The sequence below is a fragment of the Saccopteryx bilineata genome, chromosome 4, assembly GCF_036850765.1.
Source record: "Saccopteryx bilineata isolate mSacBil1 chromosome 4, mSacBil1_pri_phased_curated, whole genome shotgun sequence".
Lineage (NCBI taxonomy): Eukaryota > Metazoa > Chordata > Mammalia > Chiroptera > Emballonuridae > Saccopteryx > Saccopteryx bilineata.
Genome location: NC_089493.1, coordinates 60,465,538 through 60,484,680, shown reverse-complemented (window position 1 = coordinate 60,484,680; position 19,143 = coordinate 60,465,538). Strand labels below are relative to the sequence as shown.

Sequence of the window (19,143 nt, the reverse complement as noted above, 5' to 3'; positions counted from 1 at the left end):
CTGAGACCAGCAAAGGGTGTCAGCCCTGAGCTGCGGGAGGGAGTGTTAGATATAAAGGTTACTTCAGGCATTTGCTGGCATGGGGTTGCCTGCACCTGGACTTACTCAGGTTAGCATATCGGGTCTGTGGCTTGGTCACTGACTTGATGATGAAGAGGGGGATTCAGCTGCAGAAACACAAGTTCTTTCTGATGTAGCACAGGCCTAATCAGCGTGTGTTTTGCTCATGTCCTTGGTAAATCTTGAAGACAACCAAGAGGTCAGGTATCTCTTAAGAACAGCTGGGGCCTAGCATCCCTAAGCCTGTGGCTAGGCTTCCACAAACAACTACTGTGATTTAAACTCCCCTAATGGTCAGGTCCCTCCCCAATGTAAGCTTTCCCTAACACTCCTGCAAAGGTCCACTTTTTGCTACATTTCAAAGTGAACATCAGGAAGCCATTTAAGAGAGAGAATAGCAAGCAAATTAACTACAACCTCACTGTGGGGGATAAGAATGTTCTGTTTTGAGCCCTAGTAGGAAGTTGGGTGAGGGGAATTTGAGTTTTGAAGGGGCTCTGGATTTAAAGGAGCCAACTTAAACCTAAGATAAACTTCATGTCGACATTTACCCATATGTCTGTGCCTGCTGCAGCCAGAAGAGAAAAAGGGCCTCTCCTTCTTTTCTGCCTTCCAAATCTTCCAAATGAGGTGCCTCTCATTGGTGGAATCTAAATCAGAGCCATGCTGGTAAGGAGAACTGGGACGTGCAGTCTGGGGACCTGTGCCCCAATGATATACAGAGTAAGACTGCTGTGTCAATTCTGAGTGACCCATTTGTATAGTTGTTTCCCCTTGTCACTGATCTTCCAAAATGTTTTTTCTAATTCTGTCACCATTAGTTAATTCCCACGAATGTCTGGCTATCTCTTAGCCTAGGCAAAATGAACTCCCAGATATATTTTTTGAAGTTCTGCCTACTGTGAGGGTTTCCCTTCTGTAATACCCTTAGGACCACTCCTGAGTGGGCTTTTAAGTGTCAGCAGTCTTCTAGAAGATGTGGCCATCTGTAAATCAGGTCTGACTTTTTTCTCCCTCAGTCTACTTGGTTATCAAAAACTCCTCAAGAGTCCAGATGTGAGTTGAAGGGAAGCTGACACAGTAGCAGGACTAGGTGCCGTCAGAGTCTGGGCTCATGTCATTTACTTATGCCTTTCTGACCTGTTCAAGCTTAATGTCTGTATACACCCCTGCCCTTCAAAGATGGAGTGCTGCTCAGTGCCCACCTGTTTGGCTTGGTATTTGTGATAGACTTCCCAGATTGATGGTCACTTAATATCCCATGATTTGGCATGGAGTCTCTATTAGAGCCCAATAGCAAGCCAGTAGCCGCTTCTCAAAGCAGGAATGATTGTGTTGGAACAGGGTACTTTAAATCCCTCTGGTCCATTCTGTGACTCTTCTATTAAGTCTAGACAGAGGCTTATCCACAGCTTACCTGCCGCTGATACTTTGAGCACCACTGGAACTGCTGAGTTGTAAGGTCCAAGGGGCAGGGTCACTCTCGTGGCAGCTGGGAGCAGCTCCAGGGCCTTCCCCTGCTCTGAACCCCACTCAAAGCATACAAGCCTTTGGTGATTTGGTAAAAGATTAAGAGGAGCACTTTCCAGTGTGGTAGAATTTGCCTCCAAAATTTAAAGAGGCTCCAAACTTGAAAGGGCAGAGGTGGTTCTGGAGTGGGATCAAAGGGATGTGGTTCTGGAGTATGACAAACCACATCCGGCACACTCTGTAGGCTTTTTGTAATTGGCCTCTTACTGCAGATGTGGTTTTGTAGTTGAGCATTGTAAAGCCTCTGACCCATGGATGTTTGCATCTCTGGTCTTACTAAGCACATCCCTGTGACCTAATTTAAAAACCATAGTAAGGGCAGCTCTCTGAATTAATCCAAACCTCTGTTAAAAAGAATGACTCATGATGCCGTTTCTGAGTGGCATCATGCATGTTATAGCATGTAAGGAAGCCTTAGCACTTGTTTTTAAACTTAAATAAGTATTAGCTTTGTTGTTTGCCCGGACAGGTGTGATGCCAGCATAGCCAGACTGTCCGCAGAGCACAAAACGACCTACGAGGGACTTCAGCACTTGAACAAAGAACAGCAAGCTGCCAAACTTATCTTGGAAACAAAAATCAAAGATGCAGAGGGGCAGGTATGGCCTGTGTCCAGTAGCCGTGTGGAAGGGGTGGTGTCCTCAGTGAGGAGCCGTGTGGTGCTGACTGTCTCTTACAGGAGACACCACTGGGGCTCCCAGTGTAGGCATCATCCACTTTGCTTCTTCCTTTCTTCTGTGTCGTTGGAATGGCGCTTCATGAGCATGGCAACCAAACCACCAAGATTTTTTGGTACAGTCCTAATTTCAAAGATTCTTTCGTCTCATTCTTAAAACAATATATTCCAAAAATTCTAAATTATAATTCCAAACCTACTTCTCACACAGGTAGGAGATCAGCATTCTTTTACATGCCAGTTGTCCCAATTTGGGGTTTGAGAAAAGTTGCTGGATTTCACGGGTCTCATTGTATGTGCTGCCTCATCCCATAGTCTATGTGTGGGGAAAAATTAGGACAAAGCTAGACAATAATAGGCTGGCTAATGGATTTTTAGAGTATCGTCCCTTGACATTCACAGATTAATTTCACAAAGCGAAATTTCCTGGCATTTCCCAGCTTATTTTTTGGCCACTTAAAACTTTCCCTTTGCCATGATGGGGCCTTCCATTCCTAGGACCTAACCCACAGTATGTGCTCTACTTGCTGTTCCTCATTTCAAGAAGGACTATGCCAGTGAAACAGGGCATCTGGTCAACTTAGTCAACTTACTGAATTAAAAATACTTGTGTCCTAACTACATACATCCAGTAAGCATCTAAATATACTTGTGAGAAAAACAGATATTATACAACCACGTAAAGAAGAATAAAATGACAAATCCAATAATTTTTATCAGAAGACGAGTGAGGTTATGTTTATTACATCAGAAAATAAAAATTAAGGAAATATTAAGCTTTTTGGTAGCCAAGCTGAGTAAAATACATCTAGAGATCCATAAAAAGAGATATACTTCTTACTTGTTCTGGATCTGATAAACACTTGTTCTGTGAATCTTTAAGTAAGGCACATGGAACATCATAATTGCAGAAAATAAGGACATGTCATGTAGCACTAACATTATGTTAAATGTTAGTAAAAAGACAAAGGAAATGGGTGAGGCGGTGGGTGAAAAACATAGGAGGGATTTGGTTTACACATTATGTTTTCTGGTGACTTAACAATACGGAGGTAAATCTGGGACCTTAATGGATTTTGTAAGCGATAAGAATCCCATTCTCTATGACTAGCAGCTACATTAGTGGTCGAAATTTCAGGATAAAAGTAAGTATATTTTGTGTCAGCAGGTGGAAATAGCATTCCTGGCTAGAAACTGGGCTTGCTCATCAGAGAAATGTAAAGTTAAGTGCTCAGTGCATAACCAATATTTTGGCAGGGCTGCTGGTCTTGGTTTTTGATGGGTGCGCATGAAAGAAAACAGATGTGGAAAGCTAAAGTGAACGCCTCCATGAACGTATTAAGTTAGACTGAAGCTTCATGCCATTAGTCTAGAACAGGGGTAGTCAACCTTTTTATACCTACTGCCCACTTTTATATCTCTGTTAGTAGGAAAATTTTCTAACCACCTACTGGTTCCACAGTAATGGTGATTTATAAAGTAGAGAAGTAACTTTACTTTATAAAATTTATAAAGCAGAGTTACAGCAAGTTAAAGCATATAATAATAATTACTTACAAAGTCAAGTACTTTATGTTGGATTTTCGCTAAGATTTATTTTGGCAGAATAAATCATTATAAAACAACTTACTATAGTTAAATCTATCTTTTTATTTATACTTTGGTTGCTCCGCTACCACCCACCATGAAAGTTGGAATGCCCACTAGTGGGCAGTAGGGACCAGGTTGACTACCACTGGTCTAGAATATAGCTTACTAAATGTTTTCTGAAATGACCTCTGAAAAGGTTTGATGTGATATTAGAAGCGAAGTCTCTTTTCCAGATTTCTCAGCTTTTGAACAGAGTGGACTTGTCAATATCAGAGCAAAGCACCAAACTGAAGATGTCCCACAGAGATAGTAACCACCAGCTTCAGCTTTTGGATACTAAGTAAGTAATCAATTTATAAACACTTTATGGTAGAAGTTCTTTATGAATTTATTCAATACAACAATTTTTTCCTCTTAGTTTTTATTTGTTGCGCAAAGTGAAAACAATACTGGAAGTTCAAAGGAAAATATCCATGTAGCATGCTGTCATTTCACCCTCCTAATTTTTGTTTTTTTGCGGTTGGATAGTAATTTATTTTTTCACTCAATAAATATTTGAGCACTGGCCTAGGTGCTGAGGATCATTAATGATGAGAAACAGACTCTGTTCTTATCCTTGTATAGTTTATAGTCTAGGGAGTTGTTGAGCATTAATTCAATAATGACTAAAATAAGCATTTGCTATATTATTACTAATGGTGATAAGTGCTTCAAAGAAGAGGGACATGGTGTGGTAAGCTAAATGCCACCATATAACCCTTGTGAATATGGAGCATTGCATGGCAAAAAAGGACTTTGCATATGCAATTAAGATTATAAAGTGAGTAAATTATCCTGGGTTATTTGAGTCAACTCAGCGTCACCCTTAGAGTCCTTGTGAGAGGGAGGCAGGAAGGTCAGAGTCAAGAAAGAAGACCATGTGACACCGAAGCAGAGGTTGCAGTGATGTGCTTTTAAAGATGCAGGAAGGGGCCACAGCCATGGAAGCTGAAGAAGGCGAGAAAGCGATTCTGCTCTCAGAGCCCCCAGAAGGAACAACCTCTGCTCACGCCCCAGCGTCAGTCCAGGGAAACTGATTTGAGACCTGTGGCCTTCAGAACTAGAAGAAAATGTATGTGTTGTTTTTAGCCACTAAGTTTGTGGTCATTTGTCACGGCGGCCACAGGAAGCTCATAGAATGGTGCTAGGAGAGTGAGTGATAGAGGCTTGGTTGCAGGGCTTCTGGAGGAGGTGAGGTGTGAAGTAAGAGATGAAGGATGAATGGAATTCACTAGATAAAGAGTGAGGTAAGAACCCAGAGGAGAGGATAGCCTATCTGGGGAGAAACGTGGCATATAGAAACTCAGGATGACTAAGGTGGCTGGGACAGAAAAGGAGGGGGAAGCGAGGGCTAGAAAAGAGACAGGGGCTGGAGGGAGGGTGGTCCAATGTGCTGGACCTTGTGAACCTTCCAGGCAGAACTTCTGTTTCTATCACTACAGCCATCAGGGGCCATTGGAAGATTTTAAGCAGATGAAGTGATATGTATATAATTTTTTCAATAGCCTCGATTATAGTTGGAAATAGATCGCAAGGGGCCAAAGCAGGGATGGAGATGTCAGCTAGCGAGCACTGTTTCAGTAGTCTAGATGGGAAAGGTCTGCATGAGGGTGACTTTGAGCTATTTAGTTAGTGCCCTATCATTTGTTATACTTTCACATAGTGACCTTTTAGAGTACTTGCTCACCTAAAACTCATTTGCTGCTCTTCTGCTCAATTATGAAGCCATACACCTTTTCTTATCATGAAGCTGCATGAGCTTGGCATTTTCCTGCCAAAGCAGAGCCAATATTGACTGTGTGTGTGTGTGTGTGTGTGTGTGTGTGTGTGTGTGTGTATATATATATATATATATATATATATATATATATATATATATTTGAGCCTTATCAGGTTGTGGCGCAGTGGATAAAGTGTAGATCTGGGATGCTGAGAACCCAGGTTCGAAACCCTGAGGTCACTAACTTGAGCGTGGGCTCACCAGCTTGAGCGCAGGGTCACCAGCTTGAGAGTAGGATCATAGACATGACCCCATGGTTGCTTGCTTGAGCCCAAGGTCACTGGCTTGAGCAAGGGGTCACTGGCTCAGCTTGAGCCCCCAGTCACATATGAGAAGCAATCAGTGAACAACTAAAGTGATGCAACTACAAGTTGATGCATCTCATCTCCATTCCTGCCTGTCTGTCTCTGTTTCTCTCTTTCTTGCTAAAAAGATAAAGAAAAAATATGTATATTTGACTTAATATATTTTTTAAGATGACTACAGTATGGAACTTTGTTAGCAGCCTGTGGAAAGTATAAATTATTTTTCCGGTCCTGACATCTCGTGCCTCCTTGTTTAATGCTATTTCAGGTTATTGCCAATTTAACAGGAATTTACTTGCAAAAACCATGTTTCCTTTCTTTTAATTGTCTGTATTTATATAATTATTGAGTTATGTCACCATTTTTCATAGAACCTACAAGCTGGCCAAGTACTGAAAGATCCCTCCAATCCTCTTTCTTTGATCACACAGAAAGAAAATAAACATCTTAGTATTTTTTTCTTCTGTGAATTATTAACTTAGGGGATATTATTATACTGCTCACAAATATTAGGGGATACTTCAAAATTAATATGAAGTGATTAATAAAAGAAGCATTTGATTTTTTTTATTTTTTATTTTTTATTTTTATTTTTAAAATATTTTATTTATTGATTTTCTTAGAGAGAGAGGAGTGTGAGAGAGAGACAGAGAAAGAGAGAAGGGGGAGGAGCAGGAAGCATCAACTCCCATATGTGCCTTGACCAGGCAAGCCCAAGGTTTCGAACCGGCGACCTCAGTGTTCCAGGTCGACGCTTTATCCCACTGCGCCACCACAGGTCAGGCCTGATTTTTTTTATTAAACAAGAACATCAGAAAAGCAAACGACATGTCAAAGGAAGTTGTTTGATTATGCAAATAAGATGCAAAACCAACTTTTACTTTATTGGTGAAAATGCACTATACAAAAGGCTGAAAGTACTGGAGTATCTGCACGTCCCTTCATCCCCTCATTTCTGTGAGCAGTGTAGTTACTAGACATGAACATCTTTATTTTTCTCCCTACAATTTAAAGTCTAGAAGTCTGAACACAAAGACTGTTCACAGGGAAAGGAAACAACGCCCAGGGCCTATGTCAGGTGGAAGGATGGGCTGGAGACCCAGCAGGTGAAGCCCTGGTTGGGTGAACTAGGAAAAATCTCGTTCCACAAAGAGATCGTAAGGGAACTTACCCATTTAAATCTGGGCTCTGGGTAGAGGAGTAAAAGATATTTCTTGAAAATTCAGGATCACAACACAACCTTCATGTGGATTTAGAACTATAATTCGCTTGACCCAACTGGCTTGAAGAAAGCACAGTGGATATTATCTTAGAATGATCCTGATTTGGTAAGGGCCTGCGATTCCCGACAAAAGCAAATGCAGATTCTCGGTCTTCAAGTCTTCCCACAGACAAAGGAAGGTACGAGAAATAAATTCACATCAAATACTGTAAAACAACACGAGGGAAAAGCCACATAAGGGAGCCAGTCAGAAGAAACAATAAAAAGCACTGCATATATAGGAATTATTGGAGAAAATAAGTATACACGTGTATATGTGTGTATGTGTATGTATATGTATATATATTTATACGCACACACATACATATTTTGAAAGTATGACTAAGAGATAAGAGATTATAAAAAATGACCAGTCAGAATTAAACTAACCAAATAGAACTGCAAAATGTAATAATTGAAAATAAAAGCTGTGCCTGACCAGGTGGTGGCACAGTAGATAGATCATTGGCTTGGGATGCTGAGGACTCAGGTTCAAAACAACCCCGAGGTCACTGGCTTGAGCACGGGCTCATCTGGTTTGAGTGTGAGGTCGCTGGCTTGAGTATGGAATCATAGACATGACCCCGTGGTTGCTGGCTTGAGCCCAAAGGTCGCTGACTTAAAGCCTAAGGTCACTGGTGTGAGCCTAAGGTTGCTGGCTCAAGCAAGGGGTCACTCGCTCTGCTGTAGCCCCCCCGTCAAGGAACATATGAGAAAGCAATCAATGAACAACTAAGGACTTTCAACAAAGAATTGATGCTTCTCATCTCTCTCCCTTCCTGTCTGTCTCTCACCAAAAAAAATAAAGGAAAAGAAAAGAAAATCTGTAACCCCTGACTACACCTGACCAGTGGGCCTGAGCAGTGAGCACAGGCATCCCTGGAGCCCAGCCTATGACTCTGCCTGATTGTTGAGCAATGCCTTGCCCAGGCAGGGAACTCAGTCAACAATCCTGCCCAAAAGCAGAACATGGCCTATAGTCCTACCTGACTGGGAAACCCAGACAAAAACTCCACCCAACCACAGAGCACAGCTGCCAGCTCCACACAACAGCTGGTCACCCTGCCTGGCCAGGGAGCCTGGCCAGTGACCTCACTCAACAGTGGAGCACAACCAGTAGCCTGCTAAATTATGGAGCATAGCCTGAGACCCTGTTTGATCATGAATCCCAGCTGCTAGCCCTGCCTGAACTTGGAGTGCAGCTAGTGGCAACATTGCTGGGGAGCACAGCTTGGGACCCCAGCTGATCGTGTGCAGTTGTGGAGCCCAGCCTGCAGCCCTGCCCAATCATGGAACCCAACTGGCAGCACCACCCTGCCAGGGAACACAGCCTGCAACCCCACCCAGCCAGAGGTAATTGCAGAGCTTTATTAGTGGCTCTACAGGACTGCAGCTCACCCAGTAGCCCCGCCTGGACATGGAGCTCAGCCAGTGGTCCCCACTACCTCAGGGCATGGACAGCAGCTCTGCCCAACTAGAGACCTTATGGGCATATACAGAACATTCCATCCAACAGCAGCAGAATACATATTCTTCCTAAGTGCACACACATAGCATTCTCTAGGCTAGATCATGTTAGCCACAAAATAAGTCTTTTTTTTTTTTTTTAACGAGGGTGGTGGTGGACAGACAGGGACAGATAGACATGAGGAAGAGAGATGAAAAGCATCAACTTGTTGTTGTAGCACCTTAGTTGTTTATTGATTGCTCTTTTATATGTGCCTTGACCAGGGGGCTCCAGCTGAGCCAGTGATCCCTTACTCAAGCCAGTGACCCTGGGCTCAACCTGGCAACCTTGGGGCCTTGAACCTGGATCTTTAGCATCCCAGGCCAATGCTCTATCCGCTGCACGACCACCTGGTCAGGTGCCACAAAATAAGTCTTGACAGATTAAAGATTGAAATAAAACCAAGTACCTTTTTTTTTTTTTTTTACCATAATAGCATAAAATTAGAAATCAATAGCAGAAAGCCTGACTGGTGGTGGCATACTGAATTGGATGTTGGCTCAGGATGCTGAGGAGCCCCAGTTTGAAACCCCGAGGTCACTGACTAGAGTGTGGGTTCATCAGCTTGAGTATGGGCTTGCCAGCTTGAGTGTAGGGTCACTGGCTTGAATGCAGGATCATTGACATGATCCCAAGATCACTGGCTGGAAGTTTATAGTCACTGGCTTGAGCCCAGGGTTACTTGTTTGAGCCCAACATCACTAGCTTGAAGCCCAAGGTTGTTGGCTTGAGTCCAAGGTTGCTGGCTTGAGAAAGGGGTCTCTGGCTCAGCTTGAGCCCCCTTCCCCAGTCAAAGCAATCAATGAACAACTAAAGTGATGCAACTATGAGTTGACACTTCTCATTTTTCTCTTCCCTTCTCTCTCCTTTCCTGTGTGTCTCTCTCTCTATTAAAAAAAATCAGTAACAGGAGGAAAACTGGAAATTAAATAACCCATGAATAATCAGTGTGTCAAAGATCAAAATCTTGAAATAAATGAAAATGGAAACACAATATACCAAACCTGAAGGGATGCAGCAAAAGCAGTTCTGTGAGGAAAGTTTATGATGCTAAATGTCCACATTATGAAAAAAGGAAGATATCAAATAAAAAACCAAACTTATACCATAAGAAATTAGAAAAAGAATAACAAACTAACCTCAAAAATAGCAGGAGAAAGAAATAATAAAGCTTAAGCTAGAAATAAATGAAATACAGAGTAGAAAACATTCAAAAAACAATGGGAAAAACAAGCAAAACTAATTGTTGGTTTGTTTGAAAGATAAAACAAATAGACAAAATTTAGCTAGGCTCACCAAGAAAAAAAGAAGACTCAAGTAAATAAAGTTAAAAATGAGAGAGGTAACATTGCAGTTGATACCATAGAAATGCAAAGGATTATAAGAAACTACTATGAACAATTACGTATATGCCCACAAATTGGATAACAAAAAAAATCTATCAACTTCTGGAAACATAACCTACCAAGACTGAATGAGGAAGAAATAGAAAATCTGAATAGACCAATAATGGGTAAGAAGATTGAATCAGTAATCAAAAACCTCCTGACAAGTAAAAGCCCAGTACCAAATGGCTTTATGGGTGAATTCTACCAAACATTTAAAGAAGGATTAATGGCAATAATTTCAAACTTGTCTAAAATGTTGAAGAGGAGGGAATACTTCCAAACTCGATTTATGAGGCCAGCATTGTCCTGATGCCAAAGCCACATATAGATACTATAAGAAAATATCCCTGATGAACATAGATACAAAAATGCTCAACAAAAGAGTAGCAAACCAAATTCAATAGTACATTAAAAGGATTGTATATCATGATCAAATGGGATTTATCCCTGGGATGCAAGGATGGTTCCATATTCACTGTTCAATCAAAGTGATACACCATATTAACAAAATAAAATATAAAAATTATATGATCATCTCAATAGATGCAGAAGAAGCATTTTAACATCTTTTCATGATAAAGATTCTCAACAAATGGGAGTGACGTCACGGAAATGGCGCCGTGAGAAGCGCGTCCGACAGCTCTCCCCTAAATCACAACAAATTTATCAACTAGAAACAGAAAAATTTATCCTCAGAGCATTCCGGAGTTCCACACAAACTGAAAGCAAAAGGACTGTTATCACTTGAATCTGAGAGACGAGGGTGTGGAGGAAGCTACCGCAGCGACGCTCATTCAAGCCGCCAGGGAGTGCGCCCGTGTGCTATCAATAAGACCACCCTCAGATGCCGATAAGAAAGAGGAAATCGAATATTATGGATACAAAAGAAAGAGAGGTAACACAAATAGATGTGGAAAAATCTATGGAGAAAAGACTTAACATATTGGAAGCCTTGGAGCTAAATGACAGAGAATTTAAAATAGAAATCTTAAAAATACTCAGAGATATACAAGAAAACACAGAAAGGCAATATAGGGAGATCAGAAAACAACTCAATGAACACAAAGAATATATTACCAAGGAAATTGAAACTATAAAAACAAATCAAACAGAAATGAAAAACTCAATTCACGAGCTGAAAAACGAGGTAACAAGCTTAGCTAACAGAACAGCCCAGATTGAAGATAGGATTAGTGAAATAGAAGACAAACAACTTGAGGCACAACAGAGAGAAGAAGAAAGAGACTCAAAAATAATAAAAAACGAGAAAGCCCTACAGGAATTGTCTGACTCCATCAGAAAGAATAACATAAGAATAATAGGTATATCAGAGGGAGAAGAGAAAGAAAATGGAATGGAGAATATACTCAAACAAATAATAGACGAGAACTTCCCAAGCCTGTGGAAGGAACTAAAGCCTCAAATTCAAGAAGCAAACAGAACACCAAGTTTTCTTAACCCCAACAAACCCACTCCAAGGCACATCATAATAAAGATGACACAAACCAATGACAAAGAAAAAATTCTCAAGGCAGCCAGGGAAAAGAAGAGTACAACATATAAAGGAAGGCCTATTAGATTATCATCAGATTTCTCAGCAGAAACTCTACAAGCTAGAAGAGAGTGGACCCCAATATTTAAAGCCCTGAAAGAGAGGAACTTTCAGCCAAGAATACTATACCCATCAAAGCTATCCTTCAAGTATGAAGGAGATATAAAAACATTCACAAATACAGAAAAGATGAGAGAATTTATCAACAGAAAGCCCCCACTCCAGGAAATACTAAGGGGGGTTTTCCAACCAGATTCAAAGAACAAAAGAAAACAACACCACAAGTAACAGCTCCACCAAGAACACAATAAAACCAAACTTAAACTGTGACAACAAAGGAAAAAAAGGGGGGAGAGGATGGAGATTACCAGTAGCAAAGGATGATGAAGTGCAGAAATACTTATAAGATAGGGTACTACAATGAATATGGTAGGTACCCTTTTCATTACTTAATGGTAACCACCCTTAAAAAAACCACCACAAAAACACTTGACTTAAAAAAGGTAGCAACAGAGGAAAGAAGTATGGAACACAAACAAACAAAAACAAATGATAGAAAAACAAAAGAGAAGAATCAAACTAGATACAAAACTAACAGAAAGCAATTTATAAAATGGCAGTAGGGAACCCACAAGTGTCAATAATTACACTAAATGTAAATGGATTAAACTTACCAATAAAAAGACACAGAGTAGCAGAATGGATTAAAAAAGAAAATCCAACTATATGCTGCCTACAAGAAACACATCTAAGCAACAAGGATAAAAACAAATTCAAAGTGAAAGGCTGGAAAACAATACTCCAAGCAAACAACACCCAAAAAAAAGCAGGCGTAGCAATACTCATTTCTAATAATGCTGACTACAAGACAGAAAAAGTACTCAGAGACAAAAATGGTCATTTCATAATGATTAAGGGGAAGTTGAATCAAGAAGACATAACAATCCTTAATATATATGCACCAAACCAAGGAGCACCAAAATATATAAGACAGCTACTTATTGACCTTAAAACAAAAACTAACAAAAATACAATCATACTTGGAGACCTCAATACACCGCTGACGGCTCTAGATCGGTCATCCAAACAGAGAATCAATAAAGATATAGTGGCCTTAAACGAAATACTAGAACACCTGGATATGATAGACATCTACAGGACACTTCATCCCAAAGCGACAGAGTATACATTTTTCTCTAGTGTACATGGAACATTCTCAAGAATTGACCATATGTTGGGCCACAAAGACAATATCAGCAAATTTAGAAAAATTGAAATTGTACCAAGCATATTTTCTGATCATAAAGCCTTGAAACTAGAATTCAACTGCAAAAAAGAGGGGGAAAAACCCACAAAAATGTGGAAACTAAACAACATACTTCTAAAAAATGAATGGGTCAAAGAAGAAATAAGTGCAGAAATCAAAAGATATATACAGACAAATGAAAACGAAAATACGACATATCAGAATCTCTGGGATGCAGCAAAAGCAGTAATAAGAGGAAAGTTCATATCACTTCAGGCCTATATGAACAAACAAGAGAGAACCGAAGTAAACCACTTAACTTCACACCTTAAGGAACTAGAAAAAGAAGAACAAAGACAACCCAAAACCAGCCGAAGAAAGGAGATAATAAAAATCAGAGCAGAAATAAATGAAATAGAGAACAGAAAAACTATAGAAAAAATCAATAAAACAAGGAGCTGGTTCTTTGAAAAGATCAACAAAATTGACAAACCCTTGGCAAGACTCACCAAGGAAAAAAGACACAGGACTCAAATAAATAAAATCCAAAATGAAAGAGGAGAGATCACCACAGACATCATAGAAATACAAAGAATTATTGTAGAATACTATGAAAAATTATATGCCACCAAATACAACAACCTAGAAGAAATGGATAAATTCCTAGAACAATACAACCTTCCTAGACTGAGTCATGAAGAAGCAGAAAGCCTAAACAGACCAATCAGCAGGGAGGAAATAGAAAAAACTATTAAAAATCTCCCCAAAAATAAAAGTCCAGGCCCAGACGGTTATACTAGTGAATTCTATCAAACATTCAAAGAAGACTTGGTTCCTATTCTACTCAAAGTCTTCCAAAAAATTGAAGAAGAAGCAATACTTCCAAACACGTTTTATGAGGCCAACATAACCCTCATACCAAAACCTGGCAAGGATGGCACAAAAAAAGAAAACTACAGACCAATATCTCTAATGAATACAGATGCTAAAATACTAAACAAAATACTGGCAAACCGAATACAACAACATATTAAAAAAATAATACATCATGATCAAGTGGGATTCATCCCAGAATCACAAGGATGGTTCAACATACGCAAAACGGTTAACGTAATACACCATATCAACAAAACAAAGAACAAAAACCACATGATCTTATCAATAGATGCAGAAAAGGCTTTTGATAAAATACAACACAATTTTATGTTTAAGACTCTCAACAAAATGGGTATAGAAGGAAAATATCTCAACATGATAAAGGCCATATATGATAAACCATCAGCCAACATCCTATTAAACGGCATAAAACTGAGGACTTTCTACCTTAAATCAGGAACAAGACAGGGTTGTCCACTCTCTCCACTCTTATTCAACGTGGTGCTAGAAGTTCTGGCCAGAGCAATCAGACAAGACAAAGAAATAAAAGGCATCCATATCGGAAAAGAAGAAGTAAAGCTATCACTTTTTGCTGATGATATGATCCTATACATCGAAAACCCGAAGGACTCCACAAAAAGATTATTAGAAACAATAAACCAATACAGTAAGGTCGCAGGATACAAAATTAACATACAAAAGTCCATAGCCTTTCTATATGCCAACAATGAAATATTAGAAAACGAACTCAAAAAAATAATCCCCTTCACGATTGCAACAAAAAAAAATAAAATACCTAGGAATAAACATAACAAAGAACGTAAAGGACCTATATAATGAAAATTACAAAGCATTGTTAAGGGAAATCGAAAAAGATACAATGAGATGGAAAAATATTCCTTGTTCTTGGATAGGAAGAATAAATATAATCAAAATGGCCATATTACCCAAAGCAATATACAAATTCAATGCAATTCCCATCAAAATCCCTATGAGATTTTTTAAAGAAATGGAACAAAAAATCATCAGATTTATATGGAACTATAAAAAACCCCGAATAGCCAAAACAATCCTAAGGAAAAAGAATGAAGCTGGGGGCATTACAATACCTGACTTTAAACTATATTATAGGGCCACGATAATCAAAACAGCATGGTATTGGCAAAAAAATAGACACTCAGACCAATGGAACAGAATAGAAAGCCCAGAAATAAAACCACATATATATGGTCAAATAATCTTTGATAAAGGGGCCAACAACAAACACACAATGGAGAAAAGAAAGCCTCTTCAACAAATGGTGTTGGGAAAACTGGAAAGCCACACGCAAAAGAATGAAACTCGACTACAGCCTGTCCTCGTGTACTAAAATTAATTCAAAATGGATCAAAGACCTAAATATAAGACCTGAAACAATAAAGTACATAGAAGAAGACATAGGTACTAAAATCATGGACCTGGGTTTTAAAGAACATTTTATGAACTTGACTCCAATGGCAAGAGAAGTGAAGGCAAAGATAAATGAATGGGACTACATCAGAATTAAAAGTTTTTGCTCAGCAAGAGAAACTGATATCAAAATAAACAGACAGCCAACTATATGGGAACTGATATTTTCAAACGACAGCTCAGATAAGGGCCTAATATCCAAAATTTACAAAGAACTCATAAAACTCAACAACAAACAAACAAGCAATCCAATAAAAAAATGGGAAGAGGACATGAACAGACACTTCTCCCAGGAAGAGATACAAATGGCCAACAGATATATGAAAAGATGCTCAGCTTCATTAGTTATTAGAGAAATGCAAATCAAAACTACAATGAGATACCACCTCACCCCTGTTAGATTAGCTATTATCAACAAGACGGGTAATAGCAAATGTTGGAGAGGCTGTGGAGAAAAAGGAACCCTCATTCACTGTTGGTGGGACTGTAAAGTAGTACAACCATTATGGAGGAAAGTATGGTGGTTCCTCAAAAAACTGCAAATAGAACTACCTTATGACCCAGCAATCCCTCTACTGGGTATATACCCCAAAACCTCAGAAACATTGATACGTGAAGACACATGTAGCCCCATGTTCATTGCAGCACTGTTCACAGTGGCCAAGACATGGAAACAACCAAAAAGCCCTTCAATAGAAGACTGGATAAAGAAGATGTGGCACATATACACTATGGAATACTACTCAGCCATAAGAAATGATGACATCAGATCATTTACAGCAAAATGGTGGGATCTTGATAACATTATAAGGAGTGAAATAAGCAAATCAGAAAAAAACAAGAACTACATGATTCCATACATTGGTGGAACATAAAAATGAGACTAAGAGACATGGACAAGAGTGTGGTGGTTATCAAGGGTGGGGGGGGGGGAGGGAGGACATGGGAGGGAGGGAGGGAGAGAGTTAGGGGGAGGGGGAGGGGCACAGAGAACTAGATAGAGGGTGCCGGAGGACAATCTGACTTTGGGCGAGGGGTTTGCAACATAATTTGATGACAAAATAACCTAGACATGTTTTCTTTGAATATATGTACCCTGATTTATTAATGTCATCCCATTACCATTAATAAAAATTTATTAAAAAAAAAAAAAAAAAAAAAGATTCTCAACAAATGGAATAGAGAAGGAGTGTACCTAGGCCCTGGCCAGTTGGCTTGGTGGTTGGAACATTGGCTTGGCGTGGACGTTCTGGTCAGGGCACACAGGAGAAATGACCATCTGCTTCTCTTCCCTTCTTCTCCCTCTTTTTCTCTTTCCTTCTCACAGCCAGTGGCTCACTTGATCCTGAGCATTGTCCCCAGGCAGAGGATAGCTTGGTTTTCTGAGCATCGGTCCCAGATAGGGGTTGCTGGGTGGATCCTGGTCAGGGCAAATACAGGAGTCTGTCTCTCTATCTCCCCTCCTCTCACTTAAAAAAAAAAAGTAAAGAAGGAGTGTACCTTAACATAAAGGCTATATATATATCACAACCCCACAGGTAACATCATACTCTGATAAAAATCCAAAAAATTTTTTCTCTAAGATCAGAAACCAGACAAGGGTGCCCACTCTCACCACGTCTATTCACTGTAGTACTGGAAGTCCTAGCCAGAGAAATTAGGCAAGAAGAAGACACAAAAAAGAGAAAAAAAAGTAAAGTTATCCATATCTGTAGATGACATGATCTTACGTATAGAAAACTCTGAAGACTATCAAAAAACTGTTAGAATAAATGAATTCAGTAAAGCTGCTATGATTTGTGGTCACTCTTCCTAGTTAGAAAAGACTACAGGCAGAACTGCTGGTGGGGCTTCCTGCCCAGGTAAGGCCAAGGAGCTTTGTTTCTAATGGCCAGGATGTTGTACTTATCACTTCTACATGTGTCGCATTGCCCGACTTAGTCTGTGACCGCACCTAACTGCAAAGAAGGCTGGGAAATGTCTCTGGCTAGGCAGCTATGTACACCATTTTATATTTAAGGGTTTCTTAATAGGGAAGAAGAGGCAAACAGATATTGCAGGTAATTAGGGACTTTTACCACAATGGGTGTTTATTTTATTATTATTTAAGTCACATGTAGTCTTTTGTACTTTTATTACATTTCATGATAAAAATAATAAAAAATAATTAAGGGAAGGCAGCAAGTGTAAAGTGTGATTTTAAGGTATCTGGAAGGGGAGAGGGTCAGGTGAATGGAGTATTGTTGGGTTTTTTTATTCTTTCAGTTTTCTTTTTTATTTAAATTAGAAAATATCTGTATGGGGGCAAGAGAAATTGGGAAAACATTAGAGAGAAAGGGAGGCAGGCCCAGTTCTGGGAGATAACGGGGAAGGAAGAAGAGCCCAGGGGGATGGGGAGCCAGCATACTATCCTCTGAGCCAGGAGCACTGGGGGGCCCTCTGAACTGTGGAGATTAGCCCCTGGTGTCTTGTGTGACTCGGTGACAGCTCAGTGCCCACGTGTGCAGGAAGCATCATCAGTGCTTTTCTGTCATATCCTGTCCCCCTCCTTCCCTCCCTTCCCGAAATAGCGCTAAACACATTTCTGAAGAAGGTAAGCGTGGAATCCTGAGTGAATTCAGCTTAATGCTGACATAGTTCTGAGAAATTTGATAGTCAGAGATGGAGGGTGTTTGATGTCATTTTTAAATTGTTTTACATCCAACTTGCTGACTTTTTTTATTTTAGATTTAAAGGTACAGTTGAGGAACTCAGTAACCAGATTTTATCAGCACGGGATTGGTTGCAACAGGAACAAGAACGGATAGAAAAAGACCTTTTACAGAAAATCGACCAGCTTTCCTTGGTGGTGAAGGAAAGCAGTGTAGGTATTGGTGCTCAGCAATGACATGGTAAATTACGTGGTGGGGGTCTGTAGTGTTTGAGTAAGTAATACCTATAATCTAACATTGATTTACTTAGCACCATATTAAGCTGTTCAGTGAATCTTGCATTATAACCCATTTCCATGGTCTACATTGATTCTTTGCATTTGTTATAAAGAGATGGAGCACTTTGTTTTGGTTAACAAAAACTAAGTAGAAAATTTTAATACTTTCAGCTAAGATAAATTTAAGTGAAGATCTTAATGAACCAGATTGTCCATCTGCGTTTCTAAATAAAAGTTACAAACTTCAGCCTCGCTTGTTTTAATTTCATGATCTGGTACGAACGGTCTTGGCGAGCGTTCTATCTCTAGGCCATTCGCTCCACTAGAACCACAGTATGAGACGGTGCAGCATGGGAAGAGAACCCAGTTCTCTTTTCCAGCTTCCTTCTCCTTTTACCCCACACTCCCACAGGACTAAGATCTGCAGAGCTGCTCAAAACCAGATTGAGAAAGCCTTGCATATGTACTATTCAAAGTCAGTACTCTAAAACTGGTACTTGGCAGGCAATTTTTTTGGTTTGGTTAATTGGCCTGAGCATCTCCCTCTCCCTTCTCTTTTCTTGCCCTGCTTCTTCCTGTGGGACTTGGATGAAGCAGCAGTGACTGGTGGAGTTTACATCCCTGGCTCTGCTCTCTCAATGCCCAGCTGTTGAATTGCAGACTCTGCATCAAACAGCATTGTGAGGGCTTTGTCATGCCATAGCCCACTTACAGCTTGGAGTTTGTAGTCCTGGCCTCCAAAGCTCACCTGCAGACACAGAGTCCTGTAAAAATGAAGCATAGTGGGAAGGGAAGGGAAGGGGAGGGGAGGGGAGGGGAAAGGAGGGGAGACAAAGGGGAGAGGAGGGGAGGAAAGGCAGGGCAGGGCAGGGCAGGGCAGAGAAGGGAAGAGAAAGGAAAGGAAAGGAAAGAAAGGGAAGGGAAAGGAAGGGAAGGTTTTCTGTATTATTTTTTA

At 40.1% G+C, this 19,143-nt stretch overlaps 1 protein-coding gene across 2 annotated transcripts in view; it reads left to right on the top strand.

The window, feature by feature from the left end:
• Nucleotides 1-19,143, top strand: part of FAM81A (family with sequence similarity 81 member A) — a 114,597-nt gene that overhangs the window by 88,847 nt on the left and 6,607 nt on the right. For both annotated transcript variants that reach the window (XM_066276170.1, XM_066276171.1), the window contains exons 5-7: nt 2,060-2,189; nt 4,090-4,196; nt 17,987-18,122. In XM_066276170.1, the coding sequence (XP_066132267.1) occupies nt 2,060-2,189; nt 4,090-4,196; nt 17,987-18,122 (373 nt within the window). The remainder of the gene's footprint in view (nt 1-2,059; nt 2,190-4,089; nt 4,197-17,986; nt 18,123-19,143) is intronic.